Raw genomic sequence first — 15,793 nt, forward strand, 5'->3', positions numbered from 1 at the left:
AAACGATTACTTACCAGCCCTTGACCAACAATGCAGTTAAGAAAATACCTTTTAAAAAACAATTTTAAATCATTCAAGAGCAGCAGTAAAATAACAATAGCGAGGCTATATACAGGAGGTACCGGTGTCGAGGTAATATGTACAGTCGTGGCCAAAAGTTTTGAGAATGACACATTCATTTTCACAAAGTCTGCTGCCTCAGTGTCTTTAGATATTTGTCAGATGTTACTATGGAATACTGAAGTATAATTACAAGCATTTCATAAGTGTCAAAGGCTTTAATTGACAATTACATGAAGTTGATGCAAAGAGTCAATATTTGCAGTGTTGACCCTTCCTTTTCAAGACCTCTGCAGTCCACCCTGGCATGCTGTCAATTAACTTCTGGGCCACATCCTGACTGATGACAGCCCATTCTTGCATAATCAATGCTTGGAGTTTGTCAGAACTTGTGGGTTTTTGTTTGTCCACCTGTCTCTTGAGGATTGACCACGTTCTCAATGGGATTAAGGTCTGGGGAGTTTCCTGGCCATGGACCCAAAATATCTATGTTTTGTTCCCCGAGCCACTTAATTATCACTTTTGCCAAGGTGCTCCATCATGCTGGAAAAGGCATTGTTTGTCGCCAAACTGTTCCTGGATGGTTAGGAGAAGTTGCTCTCGGAGGATGTGTTGGAACCATTCTTTATTCATGGCTGTGATCTTAGTTGAAATTGTGAGTGAGCCCACTCCCTTGGCTGAGAAGCAACCCCGCACATGAATGGTCTCAGGATGCTTTACTGTTGGCATGACACAGGACTGATGGTAGCACTCACCTTGTCTTCTCCGGACAAGCTTTCCAATCCCTGTACCTTTTGCAGAATATCAGTCTGTCCCTGATGTTTTTTCTGGAGAGAAGTGGCTTATTTGCTGCCCTTCTTGACACCAGGCCATCCTCAAAGTCTTGACCTCACTGTGTGTGCAGATGTACTCACACCTGCCTGCTGCCATTCCTGACCAAGCTCTGTACTGGTGCTGCCCCGATCCCGCAGCTGAATCAACTTTAGGTGCTGGTGCTTGCTGGACTTTCTTGGGTGCCCTGAGGCCTTCTTTACAACAATGAATACTTTTGCAAGGCACTGTACAGTTGTTGATTAGCGAATTTTAGCCATAGACGTGACATGAGTCAAAACACCTAAAAAAATACACTTTATCAATAACATGATACAACAATCTGAACCAGACACTTATTATTCACCACATGGCAGCTTCTTGTCATTGTTGCTAGTTCTCTGACTGTCCAGAATCATAACACCACACGGCCTTCTGTCTCCAGAATCATAACACCACACGGCCTTCTGTCTCCAGAATCATAACACCACACGGCCTTCTGTCTCCAGAATCATAACACCACACGGCCTTCTGTCTCCAGAATCATAACACCACACGGCCTTCTGTCTCCAGAATCATAACACCACACGGCCTTCTGTCTCCAGAATCATAACACCACACGGCCTTCTGTCTCCAGAATCATAACATCACACCCACATAGAGGGATTTAGGTTGTGATGGTATAGCTGGAAATATTGTCTTGTCTTGTCATTGAATCAATTGCCTAAATAAAATGCTTCTTAAAATGTATTACCTATTAAAATATCATAAATAAAAATACATAAGCCACCGCAGCACATTGTCTCATTTATTGGCTGTTATCAGTTCACCAACAGAAATACTGATGATACAGAGCAGTGGAGGCTGCTGAGGGGACGCCGGCTCATAATAATGTCTGGAACAGATCGAATGGACGTATTTGACACATTCCACCTATTCCGCTCCAGCCATTACCACGAGCCTGTCTTCCCCAGTTAAGGTGCCACCAACCTACTGTGATACAGAGAAAGCATTTTTCATATACAGTCATTTTAGACCATCATTCCTGACTTTTTTACATCTTTCTTTTCTGATATTCACAATAAAGTTTGAGCATTGTGAGTGATTATGGCCTGCCAGAAGTGACTTTTTACGCCAAGGCCAACAGAGAGAAGAGAGGAATGTGGGCGTTTTAATCCATAGAGATAAGACACGCTCCTCAAACAATTTATTTGACTCCAAGTTGTAGAGACGTGTATTTGTCCACGAGAAGAACTTTCCTGACCTTGCCACATAGCGTTTCAAAATAATAAGGAAAAGAACATTCAGACACTTCAGAATCAATGTTATCAGCAAGGCGTTCGATGAAGCAAATAACTATACACTAATCCAAACAATGCAAAGTAGTAAATCATTCTCATATTTACTAAATAACAAACATCATGCAATGATGACTTTCCTTTTCCAGCCGAAATGATTCACTTTTTTATATTATTTTTATGTTAGTATTTGAAAAGGAGATACATTCCAACTGAAACTACACGAACATCGCAAAAAAGGATTTAAAACTTTACCACAGGTCACATCTCTGTCCATAAATAACTTATATCCTAAAAGAAAATGGCCCAATTAGAAGGAACCTCTTACTGATATTCCATGTGCAAACAAGTTTATACCAAAATGTTTCTACCAGAAAGTGTTTGATGTGTAAACTGAACACGTACCTGAGGAGAAGCTTCCATTTGTAATTTAAGCTACTGTATTGAAAACAGTGAACAAAAATGTATGCTGCCCAAACACCAAGCATAATATTTAGTGAAACATTATGTAATAGCCAAGTTAATTCACATACCTACAGTGCAGAAATGTTCATTTTAGACATAGACGTTATGTCACTACCTTTGGCAAAAACACTTCACCAATATTCATGTAATTTACAGAAGGTTAGGAACCTGCCTATAGGAATTGCTATGCCCTCACAGAAATAGGCAACAGGCACATTGGCTGGGAAAAGACAGGTCAACAATTGTGGCTACATTGAGAAAAGTAGACTTAAGTAAGAACCATGAGTTGACAATTGCTCAGTGTTTTTAGACTCTGAGAAGGGCCACCTATATAGCCCTTGCCACTGGCTATCTTTTGTTATACAATAGCTATACACGTCAAAGTATGTTTTGTGTGCTAAACCTGAAAATACAAACATTTATGGCGATGCCATAAGACATGAGTAATACAAACATTTACAAAACAATTGAATGACACCTCAATGCCAGATAATTCATAACGAGCTTGAAAAGTCAAATGTCAATATTTCTGCTCCTTAGAGCAATTTATTTATTTGAATAGTAACTAATCCCATGTAATAATAGTTTTGGTAATGATCTATAACATGGTGATTAGTGTTTCATGGTACTAGAACAGTTGTTGCACTAACTCTAAACATAGTGCATAGGGCCCATAGTCAACGACATTAGTAATTGTTATGGCCACATGGAATTGCTCATGATTTGTCAGAGTACCGATATGACTGTTTCTGTAGTACCAGACCTAATGTTTTGTTTTTATGGTTTAAGGCTTTATAAACTAACGTAACGAGTGAAACTTAGAGCAATTTACTCATACTTTGACACTTAGTTCCATTGCCAGTAGATTAATAATAATAATCAGCAATCCTACAATTGCTATTCTCTCTCATAAATAAATACCACATTTGAGGAGATATACTAACCTGACTGGACAATTATTTTAAATATTCTGTGTCCTGTTAAATTGTCAGTACAGATTGTATTTGCCAGCTCAAAAGATCTCCCTACAAACCAAAATGTTTCATTACAGAGTATTGTACCCTGCTACTCTCCTGGTGACTGATTCCATCCCATACAGTGACCAAGTAGCCACAAAAGGATTCAGTGACTATACATTATGTTTTATGACACATCACCTGACAAATGACCAGAGACACATACATGCATTTGTCTCTAAACGTAATATTTAAAAAACACTATCACACACACACAGTACATACATACGAAAAGTATTCAATGACCGACAAATCAATCCAAAATGTCTGTACACTATGGAATCCACTCGTGTGTGTGTGTGTGTGTGTGTGTGTGTGTGTGTGTGTGTGTGTGTGTGTGTGTGTGTGCTACCTCGATGGCACACACCCTCTGTCTCCTTTACACTACAGTATATGCCAGAGGTCCTACAGTCGCTAGTGAAAGTCTACACACCCCGTGCACAGTCATCACATTTTGCTGCCTTAAAATGTAATCAAATTTTTTACAAGATTTCACAAACTATGCACAACTCTTAGGGCAACATATATCCATTGTTTTTGTAAAAATTGCTCAAGCTCAGTAAATTAGTTTGGGAATCATTGATGGATAGCAATATTGTCTCTGAATATTTAAGCCGATTTAAGTCAGGATGGAGATTGGACTATTCATGACACTCAACACCTCTTGGAAAGCCATTCTTGTGTGTCTTTGTTATTAAATGTATGTCATTGTCCCATGGAAAAATACAACTCTAGTGAAGAGTTAGGTTTTCAGAAGACTGAGGCAGGTTTTGCTCTAACTTTTTACTGGATAGACATCTCTACTTTAATTTTTGGAAACAGAAAGGAGAGGGGGTTCTTGCCCTACCCAATTTCCTCCATTACTACTGGGCTCCCAATAGTCACAAGATAACCTTTTGGGTCTCTGTATTGTTAGATGGGGAAGGAATGGTGTGGTCCTTTATGGAAAAGCATGTCAAACATCATCCCCGGTCTCCTTAGTCTGTGCCACCCTACCATTGAGCAAATAATACCACTCAAACAACACTATTATGAAAAGTTACATCTGGATACACTCTTAGAAAAAAAAGGTGCTATCTAGAACCTAAAAGGGTTCTTCAGTTAACCCTTTACACAGAGGGTTCTACTTGGAACTCAAAATGGTTCTACCTGGAACCAAAAAGTGTTATCCTATGGGGACACCCGAATAACCATTTTGGAACCCTTTTTTCTAAGTATATGGTCTCAGTTTAGGATCCACTTTGGATATAGACAAGCTATCTCATCCATGCCTTTTATTTCCAACCCACTCTTCACAACCTACTTCATAGACACAGCCTTCCAGCTATGGTTTCAGAAAGGATTGAAGAGTGTAACAGACCTTTTCCATGACCGTGTATTTATCCCCTTTGAACATCTAGTTAGAGAGCACAGTATACCCCAGACACATTTCTTCAGGTACCTGCAGATTCGCAACTTTACAAAAAAGCTTCTCCCATCCCTCCCACCCACCAGCTGGCTTGATTATGTTTGAACCTGGATCCCTAAGTAAAGGGACACATTGCTATGCTGTATGACATTATTCATAATATTGCATGCCCCACTCTTGACCATGTACAGCATTCATGGGAGGAAGAGTTTGGAAGCGAGATCTCCGATATCACCTGCATTCTGCAATCCTGGGTTACTACAGTTTCAAGTATTTAATCGCCTACACTTTTGCAGATTACCAGATTGCATCCAGATATAGACCCAACCTGCTCTAGATGTCATCAGCCACCCGCCACTGTATCACATGTACTGGTCATGCCCGACACTAGTTCCATTTTGGTCCTCTATCTTTGAGACTTTCTCGTATATATGCAATAAGGAAATTGCCCCAGATCCCTCTGTCGCTATTTTCGGGGTAGCCCCCGAAGAGCTTATTTTCTGTAACACCCAAGCAGAGGCCATAGCCTTCTCGTTTCTTCCGGCCCACCCACTTATTATTTTTAAGTGGAAGTCAGATACCCCGCCATCGCATGCTCACTGGGTTAGGGATGTTATGGCCCATCCTAAACTGGGTAGGGGCTGTTATGGGCCATCCTAAACGTGGTAGGGGAGGTTATGGCCTATCCTAAACTGGGTAGGGGATGTTATGGGCCATCCTAAACGTGGTAGGGGAGGTTATGGCCCATCCTAAACTGGGTAGGGGATGTTATGGGCCATCCTAAACGTGGTAGGGGAGGTTATGGCCCATCCTAAACTGGGTAGGGGATGTTATGGGCCATCCTAAACGTGGTAGGGGAGGTTATGGCCCATCCTAAACTGGGTAGGGGAGGTTATGGCCCATCCTAAACTGGGTAGGGGATGTTATGGCCCATCCTAAACTGGGTAGGGGAGGTTATGGCCCATCCTAAACTGGGTAGGGGATGTTATGGCCCATCCTAAACTGGGTAGGGGATGTTATGGCCCATCCTAAACGTGGTAGGGGAGGTTATGGCCCATCCTAAACTGGGTAGGGGATGTTATGGCCCATCCTAAACTGGGTAGGGGAAGTTTTGGCCCATCCTAAACTGGGTAGGGGAGGTTATGGCCCATCCTAAACTGGGTAGGGGAAGTTATGGCCCATTCTAAACGTGGTAGGGGATGTTATGTACTTACTTACATAGTATTTATTCTTATTTTTTTTGTCAAACAGCTAGGATAGTACCAATGTAACTTGTTGCTGTATTTATGTTTTGTTACTGTAGATTATCTAATTTGAAAAACAATTGCAATAATAATAACTTTCTTTCACTTTGAAAATGTTTAGTAAGATTTGTAGAGCCCCAGAATTTTTTGATAAAATGTTCTGGCCGCAAAATGTGAATACTGTGCAAGGGGTGTATAGACTTTCACAAGTCACTTTGGTTTCCTTATTCTAAAACAAGGCTGCTTTATACATTTAGCTTTAGGCCACATTTCCTTATTTACCCTCTTCCCCTCGCAGCTAAAGCAGTCTTGGGAGCATTCACAGAATATCACATGGCCTCTCTGTTTGAAGACAGCTGGGCACTCCTGAATCTTGTGAGAGGCCTTAAGACTCTAGGAGGAGGCTAGAAAGAGAGAGAGAGAGAAATAAGAGAAATGGGGCACTGACTGACCATAACTGTTCTGAAAGCAGTAAATGCCACATTATTCCTGGTTTGTGGTCTGACAATGTTTGTCTAGCCTGTCCAATGTGGGCACAAAAACACACTAAGTATATCTCTACATTCAGTTCGGGGACAAGATAAACACTCATTACATTATGAAAATATGATTTGACATATTAAAAGAAAGCAATCCTGGAATGTTGTTTTCAGATGCCTGTTCCAGCTTGTTTTCTAGTTTGGGAAATCAATAAATGCAATCAAATCAATACTTCCATAACCATTGCAATTCACAGCAAAGTCATATCAGCAGTGAAACATTACTGCAAAAGAACACCAATTTACACACATTTGTCAATCCACTAAAACTAAAAATACACATTAGAAACAAAAAATTGTGCTTTTTTTTTGCAATGATACCTTTCAACGCAACAAGGACCCAGTTAGAACTAGCCAAGTAAGAATTAGTGACCCAGTGTGTTAGTCACCACAGACCAGTCGCAGTTAGAACCACACACCAGTAGGCCAGTCAGTTTAAAAGAGTACCTCAGGTACCTTCCTCTTAATCAACCTGAGCTGTGGGGAGCTTGTGGATGTTTCCCCCCCTATCCTCATGTCCTCAGTCTGCTCTGTTGCTGGGGGAGCAGGGGATGGAGGTGGAGAGGGTAGAGAGGACTGGATGGTCAGAGGGGGTGTGGGTTCAGTCATGGGTTCGGGGGGTGTAATAGGATGGGACAGTGGTTCCTTGGTGTCACACTGATCGAAGCTCAACACCTCATATTCAGTCATGTCAAAGTCCTGCCCTGCACCATGAGAAGGGACCATGGTAAAACAAATTACAGACACACATCAGAATGTATGCTGAAGGCAGCAGTGGACTGTACTATAATTATTGAAGTGATGTAACTCATTTCATTACAGTGAGGTTGTTATGAGTTCAGTTTACTAAGGGGCAGAGTAGGGTTGTTGTTCTCTACACAGACCACGGGAGCAGACATCATCTGACCATGTGTGCAGGCAGGGGGATACCCCCTCTCACAGGACAAACAAGCATAGGATGAGGACTCCTCTTCAGGGCCCTTAATTTAGTCTCTGCAGAATTATGTTCAGTACACTGGATTTCTATCATATCATTAAATTTGCCATGCAAGCAGAAAGCAAAAATAGCCTTTTATTATCCTGCTCTTTTAGCATAAAGGATGCTTGAGGACTCAGGTAATATCATGTTCTGAAATCAAATAATCACATTGTTATTATTGTAAAATAAGTGTGTGGTAAGTTGACAAAATAAATCAAAATGTGTTAATCGTCCACACAGTACAGCCACTTACAGTTATCCACAATATTATTGCTTCAAAAAAATGTATGTTAACAGAGTCATGGTGCAAAAGCACTCCTTTTCACCTTTGTGACACTCAATAACCTCTTGGAAAATAGACTGACTAATCCAAAGAAAGTGAATCTCAAAGAAACTTTGGACTGTACAACACATACTGTATAATGAGACATGAAACACTGAATGAGTCTGGCCACCAGAGAGCAGGCTGTGGTCATTCAGTGATAAAAGCTCAAAGTTAAGCATTCCTAGATGGGTCAAGACCCTACCTGGCAGCCCTGTGGAAACTGACCTGCAGTCAGAGAGCGTCACAAACAGGAAGGGAGATGTGGGGTTAGGGAGCCTCAGGAAAGGCAGTTTACAGAACTATTATCTGCAGGCTTAAACAGGAAGGAGGCCATATGATAGTTTAAGTTTTAATGTGACGTGCAGAAGTACAGTGAAATGCCTTTCTAGCAAGCTCTAAACCCAACAATGCAGTAATCAATAACAATGTAATACTAAAACATAACATAAGGTAGAACAAAAAGACAAATAAAAATAAGAAAAACATGAGAAAGTAAGCATATTATATACAGGGTTAGTCAGTTCCATATTTACAATATGCAGGAATACTGGAGTGATAGACGTAGATGTGTATAGGGTTAAGGTGACTAGGCATCAGGATATATGATAAATAGAGTAGAAGCAGCATATATGACAATTGTATGTGAGTGGGTGTGTGTATAGAGTCAGTATAAATGTCCATATTATGTGTGTGTGAACAAATCATGAAGTGAGTGTGTGTTGGAGTGTCAGAGTGTGTAGGGCCTGTGAGTGTGCATCGAGACATTTTGAAATAAAATAGGTCAACTCAGATAGTCCGTGTAGCCATTTGTTAGCTATTTAGCCTTATAGCTTGGGGATAGAAGCTGTTCAGGAGCCTGTTGGTGTCAGACTTAATGCACCGGTACCGGCTTGCTGTGCGGAAGCAGAGAGAACAGTCTATGGCTTGGGTGGTTGGAGTCTAACAATTTACCGGGTCTTCCTTTCACACGGCCTGATACAGAGGTCCTGGATGTCAGGGAGCTCAGCCCCAGTGATATACTAGGCTGTCCACACCACCCTCTGTAGAGCCATGCGATCGAGGGCGGTGCTATTGCCATACCAAGCAGTGATCCAGCCATTCAAAAATGCTCTCTTTTTTAAGATTAGAGGGCCCATGCCAAACCTTTTCAACCTCCTGAGGGGGAAGAGGTGCTGTATGTATGTGGACCATTTTACAGTGTCTGTTTTCACCAGTGCTGTGGTCAACCATTATTTGCCAAATATACCATATTTGCTCTATTAGCCATTATAGTGCACAAGAATTGCTAATCCAATGTGCCGTTTTCAGTGTTAACATATTGCTACTTAGCTATTACTTGGTAGTCATCTAAGAGGTCATACAAATGTCTTATAGAAAAAGTTATGACACTTCCTTCCCTGCCCTTGTTGTGGCCAATCGATCTGTCTGTATCTTGGTTAGTTATTTAAGTGTATGTGGCAGTATAATCTCACCCTTGGTGTAGCCGATCTCTGACTTGCTGCGCATCATCGTCCTGGCCCTTTGTTGTCCAGCTGCAGACTGGGTGTGGACAGATCCAGGGTCCATCTCAGTTGGGTCGGACTGGTAGGCGGACAAGTCCTGCATGCTGAAACTTCGCAGTCTATCTGACAGTACTCCTTGGCTCTGGTGTGGGAGACAAAATACATGAACACTAGGAATTATCTATATGAATAGAGAAAAACATCACTTCACCGCACCAAGAACAAATCAGAAATTCAAAGAGTCAGCATTACCTTTGTCGCAGCAAGTACTGCAGCTGTGGCTGCCACATTCAAACCTTTCCTCCCAAAAGTCACCAGAGTGTCATAGCTTTTGTCCTTTGCTTGGCAGAGATAGTCATCAATGTCCTGGACAGACAGAAATACACACACATGTTACAGTAACTGTCTTTTTCTTGGCAGGTCATGTGAAAAACACATTCATTAGGTTTAATGTACTGCATGTACAATACCAGTCAAAGTTTGGACACACCTACTCATTCAAGGATTTTTCTTTATTCTTTACTATTTTCTACATTGTAGAATAATAGCGAAGACATCAAAACTATGAAATAACACATATGGAAACATGTGGTAACCAAAAGTGTTAAATAAATCTAAATATATTTTATATTTGAGTTTCTTCAAAGTAGCCACCCTTTGCCTTGATGACAGCTATGCACACTTGGCATTCTGTCAACCAGCTTCATGAGGTCACCTAGAATTAATTTCAATTATCAGGTGTGCCTTCTAAAAGTTAATTTGTGGAATTTCTTTCCTTCTTAATGCGTTTGAGCCAATCAGTTGTGTTGTGACAAGGTAGGGGTGGTATACAGAAGATAGCCCTATTTGGTAAAAGGCCAAGTCCATATTATGCCAAGAACAGCTCAAATAAGCAAAGAGAATCGTTACTTTAAGACATGAAGGTCAGTCAATCCGGAAAATCTCAAGAACTTTGAAAATTTCTTCAAGTGCAGTTGAAAACACCATCAAGCACTATGATGAAATTGGCTCTCATGAGGACCACCATAGGAAAGGAAAAACTAGAGTTACCTCTGCTGCAGATGATAAGTTCATTAGAGTTAACTGCACCTCAGATTGCATCCCAAATAAATGCTTCACAGAGTTCAAGTAACAGACGCATCTCAACACCAACTGTTCAGATATTGCGTGAATCAGGCCTTCATGGTCGAATAGCTGCAAAGAAACCACTACTAAAGGACACTAATAAGAAGAAGAGACTTTCTTGGGCCAAGAAACATGAGCAATCGACGTTAGACCGGTGGAAATCTGTCCTTTGGCCTGATGAGTCCAAATTTGAGATTTTTGGTTCCAACTGCCGTGTCTTTGTGAGATGCAGAGTAGGTGAACGGTTGATCTCTGCATGTGTGTTTCCTACTGGGAAGCATGGAGGAGGAGGTGTGATGGTGCTTTGCTGGTGACACTGTTAGTGATTTATTTAGAATTCAAGGCACACTTAACCAGCATGGCTACCACAGCATTCTGCAGCGATACGCCATCCCATCTGGTTTGGGCTTAGTGGGACTATAATTTGTTTTTCAACAGGACAATGGCCAAACACACCTCCAGGCTGTGTAAGCGCTATTTGACCAAGAAGGAGAGTGATGGAGTTTAACACATTTTTTGGTTACTACATGATTCCATATGTTATTTCATAGATTGTATGTCTTCACACTTATTCTACAATGTCGAAAATAAAGAAAAACCCTGGAATGCGTAGGTGTGTCCAAACTTTTGACTGGTACTTTAATAGAAATGGTTTAGCCGAGCATATAAACCATTTTTTAACATAGAAGACAGCTTATAGAACATTTAAAGTGGACAATGAAAACTGGACTAATTTACAGACCTCACCTTTTCTTTTGAGGAAAGTGTTGGGTGAACAAACTTCCTGTATAGAACGCTGGACCCCTTTGTGTAGGGAGACAGTAACCATACCACAAAGGCAATCTTCAGCTCATAATAGAAAGGAACCCTACAGTAAAGGGAAGAATAATACAGCGATCGTTTAGAGCATTCATAAAATCTACACTCTCAATTACAATAGCATCATCAGTCTTATGACTATCTGTCACACCCTGATGTGTTTCACCTGTCTTTGTCCTTGTCTCCACCCCTCACCAGAGTTTTCCCATCTTCAACCCTTTATCCCCTGTGTATTTAGACCTGCATGTTCTGTTTGTATGTTGCCAGTTCATCAAGTCCCACCAGCATGTTCCCGTGTTTTCTATGCTCTAGTTTTTGTTTTTCCTTGTCTTCCCAGTTCTGACCTTTCTGCCTGCCCTGATCCTGCCTCCCATCCTGTACCTGCCCGACTCTGATTTGGATTATGGCTCTTTGCCTGCCTTGACTTACCTTTTGCCTGCCCCTTGTACTATAATAAACTCTGAGACTCATACTATCCACCTCCTGTGTCTGTATCTGGGTCTTAGCCTGAGCCATGATACTATCCTGCTGTAGGCCGATGCTATGTGACGGTGTACTATTTCAGAACAATATTTAGGACTTCATAACTATATATTAAAACAAGTTAAATAATACTATACATAAAGAAAACATATTTCATAATACATCATTTACTTACCAACAGATAAATATATCTGTGATGGTTTCCGTGGTGGTGAATAGGGCAAATATTATCCAGTACATCATCCATTTTACCTTTAAAAGTAGATTAACTATGTTAGTCTCGCACATAATAGTTAAGAAATATGAATCTAAATTCTAATAAATCCTGTTTTAAAACTGCAATATGTCATTTTGGGGGGACCCCGAAAAATGTACAGAAATGTGAGTTGTAGATCTGTCACTCATTGAAAGCAAGTTTTTATCGCCTTTTTAAATTTAGTTTTTTAATCTTTTACTTTCGGTTTTGCACACCTGCTTCAAACACCTGAAAACACATTTTTTTTGTTATGGGAAATATATTTCACTGCGATTTAGATAATACAATGATTCTCTACACTATACTTGCTTGTTTTGTCACAAACTGAAATTAGGCGAACTATTAGAATTTTAGCAACCAGGAAATGGTGGAGCGATTTCTGCATAGTACATCTTCAAGTAATTCAGTCCAATAGTTGTCTGGTTCTGTGAAACGGGCCCACAATGTGTAATCTATACAGACTGACTCAATATGGCACGTTACTGTTTAATTTTCACTTTTTTCAGACTGCTGCTCATACTCACATATTCCTTCACATCCTTTGACTTGACAGCTTTGTATGAGTAGTATGCAGGATATAATGTGCCAAATATAAGCCTGGAAAACATCAAACATGTCATAAGCCTGCAATAAATGTTGTCCAGCACAGCCACATTTATGGGGATAAAAGCAAATAAAGCGCAGTAAAGTGGAAACAGTCTAAAGTACAGCAACTGACAGCAGTTCACAACTGAATTGTTCATCACCAAAAAACAAACAACTCTGTTTTTTAATTAACTGACACCCCAGTCCTGGGTATTGGGTTTATTCATATTTTTTCTTTAAAACTGTTTTAGATTTTATGTAGTGTAATTCGTGTTTGTATAAAAAAAACTATAATTAACCAACTGGGAGTAACTATTTGCGCTTTTCCTTTGCGCCATGACCCATTGACATCAATGAGGCCTCCGCGAAACTCCGATTTTCCCGGGCTCAAGTCATTCCAATTCCGCCCATATTGTTGAATGTTACTGATATGGAGATACTAATATTTTCAACAACAATCAAAAACAAATAACTAAACTGACATCAGAGCTCATCTAATATCTGAAAGATTAAACAGAGACACGAGGACTCTTGGCCTACCCATGTGCGACTGTATAACTCTCAAACAGGACCCCTTGAAGCAACAGTTGAGCAACAGCTGGGGGTGTGACCTGCTAAAATTACTGACCTGTGACCTACATATGCATACACCGGGTTATCCTGTAGAAAACAATTCCAGATACATAAGGTCAATCAAAACAAAAATGTATTCCGTGTTTCTGCTCAAGACCTCAGAACAGCAAATAAAATATGTGGTTGGATAGGCAATAGAGCTTTGAATGCCAAGACAGCCAGAAGAAACTTGCGGCCCCTCGCGTCTTTAAACAGCAATGTAATATGATATTATAATCTAAATTTAATTTACGTGCTATTTTGATATTTGTTTTTGGCTTTCTCCAACCCCATATGTTGTGGACACGTTTAATAATTTCTCCATATTACAACAATAGGAATGGAAAGTGGAGCCTAGAATTTTGCTTCCATAGTCGAATATGCTTAAATATTCGGATGACTATAATTATCAGAATATGTTGCAATAAAGTCTATGATTATATGCAACACTTGCATTGTAACCTGAAAAGGTTGACCCATCCCTTTGTTTTCCAAATAAAGAATATCAAGTATCATAAAATAGCTCTGCTCACCCCACCGCACTGTGGTTTGGGCATTTTATTCAGTCAACTTTGCATTTAAGCCTACTGTATGACATAACAATGGCTAAATAATTTTTGTTTTATTATTTACATATCTCTGAATGAGCAGACATATATCAATAAAAATATACATATTTCATTTGGCCAATCGTCATTCTTTGTCTGGACTGGAAATAAAACGCATGTGAACACATAAGAGCACATATCATCGACCCATTGAATGTGATATATGACAATGAACCCATTCTTTCAGTAAGGAATAACATTTCAGTCATAAACAGAACACAATATTCTGTCTGTCTCGTCTCAAACCCCCGAGACACCGTCTCTGCTTAGAAATAAGAGGTGTCCTAAATAGGCTATAAAGCGGCCACTGCTGACATGCACCTTGTGTCACTGAAAAAAAAGAAAGATTTATCGTAATAAGGCATTATCTCGAGGTGGGCTATTTTAGAAATGAGAGAGAATGTGATAAAAATAACTTACACCACAAGTCTAGAGATTATCCAAGAGACCATTGTGCTGAGGCGGCGACAGAACGTGCTGTCAACAGGGAGGAGTTTCCTTCTTGAGCGTTGGCAGTTGCCATTTGACAGCAGCGTCAGCGAGCGCCAACCAAGGCGTCAAACGATGTGCCGCACCCAGACATGAACGTGATTCAGAGTGAACAGCTGTGACTACTGAAATTATCATGTCATTGGCCTACCTACCTAATATTGTTTATATGTATACTGAACAAAAAAATATCAACGCAACATGTAAAGTGTTGGTTTTATGAGCTGAAATAAAACATCCCAGAACTGTTCCATATGCACACAAAAAGCTTATTTCTCTAAAATGGTTGTGCCACCAATTAGTTTACATCCCTGTTCGTGAGCATTTCTCCTTTGCCAAGATAATCCATCCACCTGACAGGTGTGACATATCAAGAAGCTGATTAAACGGCATGATCAGTACACAGGTGCACCTTGTGCTGGGAAAATAAAAGGCCACTAAAATGCACACACAACACAATGCCACAGATTTCTCAAGTTTTGAAGGAGCCTGCAATTGGCATGCTCACTGCAGGAATGTCCACCACAGCTGTTGCCAGATAATTTCATGTTCATTTCTTGAACATAAGCCGCCTCCAACATAATTTCAGAGAATTTGGCAGTATATCCAAACAGCCTCAAAACCGCAGACCATGTGTAACTACGCACAGCCCAGTACCTCCACATCAGTCTTTTTCACCTGCGGGATCATTTTAGACCAGTCACCTGGACAGCTGCTTAAACTGTTGGTTTGCACAACCGAAAAACTGTCAAAAACCGACAGGGAAGCTCATCTGCGTGCTCATTGTCCTCACCAGGGTCTCGACTTGACTGCAGTTTGGCGTCGTAACCGACTTCAGTGGGAAAATACTCACCTTCAATGGCCACTGACACGCTGGAGAAGTGTGCTCTTCATGGGTGAATCCCGGTTTCAACTGTACCGGAGAGATGGCAGACAGCGTGTATGGCGTAGTGTGGGCGAGCGGTTTGCTGATGTCAACGTTGTGAACAGAGTGCCCCATGATGGTGTTGGAGTTACGGTATTGGTAGGCATAAGCTACGGACAACGAACACAATTGAATTATGTCGATGGCAAATTAAATGCACAGAGATACCGTGACGAGATCCTGAGGCCCATTGTCGTGCCATTCATCTGCTGCCATCACCTGTTTCAGCATGATAATGCAATGAT

At 40.7% G+C, this 15,793-nt stretch overlaps 1 protein-coding gene across 3 annotated transcripts; it reads right to left on the minus strand.

The window, feature by feature from the left end:
- Positions 1-1,657: 1,657 nt before the first annotated feature.
- Positions 1,658-15,397, minus strand: LOC118368252 (receptor expression-enhancing protein 1-like). Of its 3 annotated transcripts, none has more exons than XM_035752209.2 (8): positions 14,555-15,397; positions 12,854-12,926; positions 12,249-12,325; positions 11,519-11,639; positions 9,899-10,012; positions 9,617-9,788; positions 7,297-7,544; positions 1,658-6,705 (listed from the first exon to the last, which is right to left on the minus strand). In XM_035752209.2, the coding sequence occupies exons 1-8, from the start codon at positions 14,584-14,586 to the stop codon at positions 6,631-6,633; spliced, it is 912 nt and encodes a 303-aa protein (XP_035608102.1). In that variant the 5' UTR covers positions 14,587-15,397; the 3' UTR covers positions 1,658-6,630. The 3 variants fall into 3 exon arrangements, with proteins under 3 accessions (XP_035608102.1, XP_035608101.1, XP_035608103.1); XM_035752208.2 differs by having other exon boundaries at positions 7,288-7,544; positions 14,555-15,396; XM_035752210.2 differs by lacking the exon at positions 14,555-15,397 and adding an exon at positions 13,543-14,541 and having other exon boundaries at positions 7,288-7,544.
- Between the last annotated feature and the right edge of the window lie 396 nt (positions 15,398-15,793).

Source organism: Oncorhynchus keta, chromosome 35 (genome assembly GCF_023373465.1).
Source record: "Oncorhynchus keta strain PuntledgeMale-10-30-2019 chromosome 35, Oket_V2, whole genome shotgun sequence".
In the NCBI taxonomy this organism is placed as follows: Eukaryota; Metazoa; Chordata; class Actinopteri; order Salmoniformes; family Salmonidae; genus Oncorhynchus; species Oncorhynchus keta.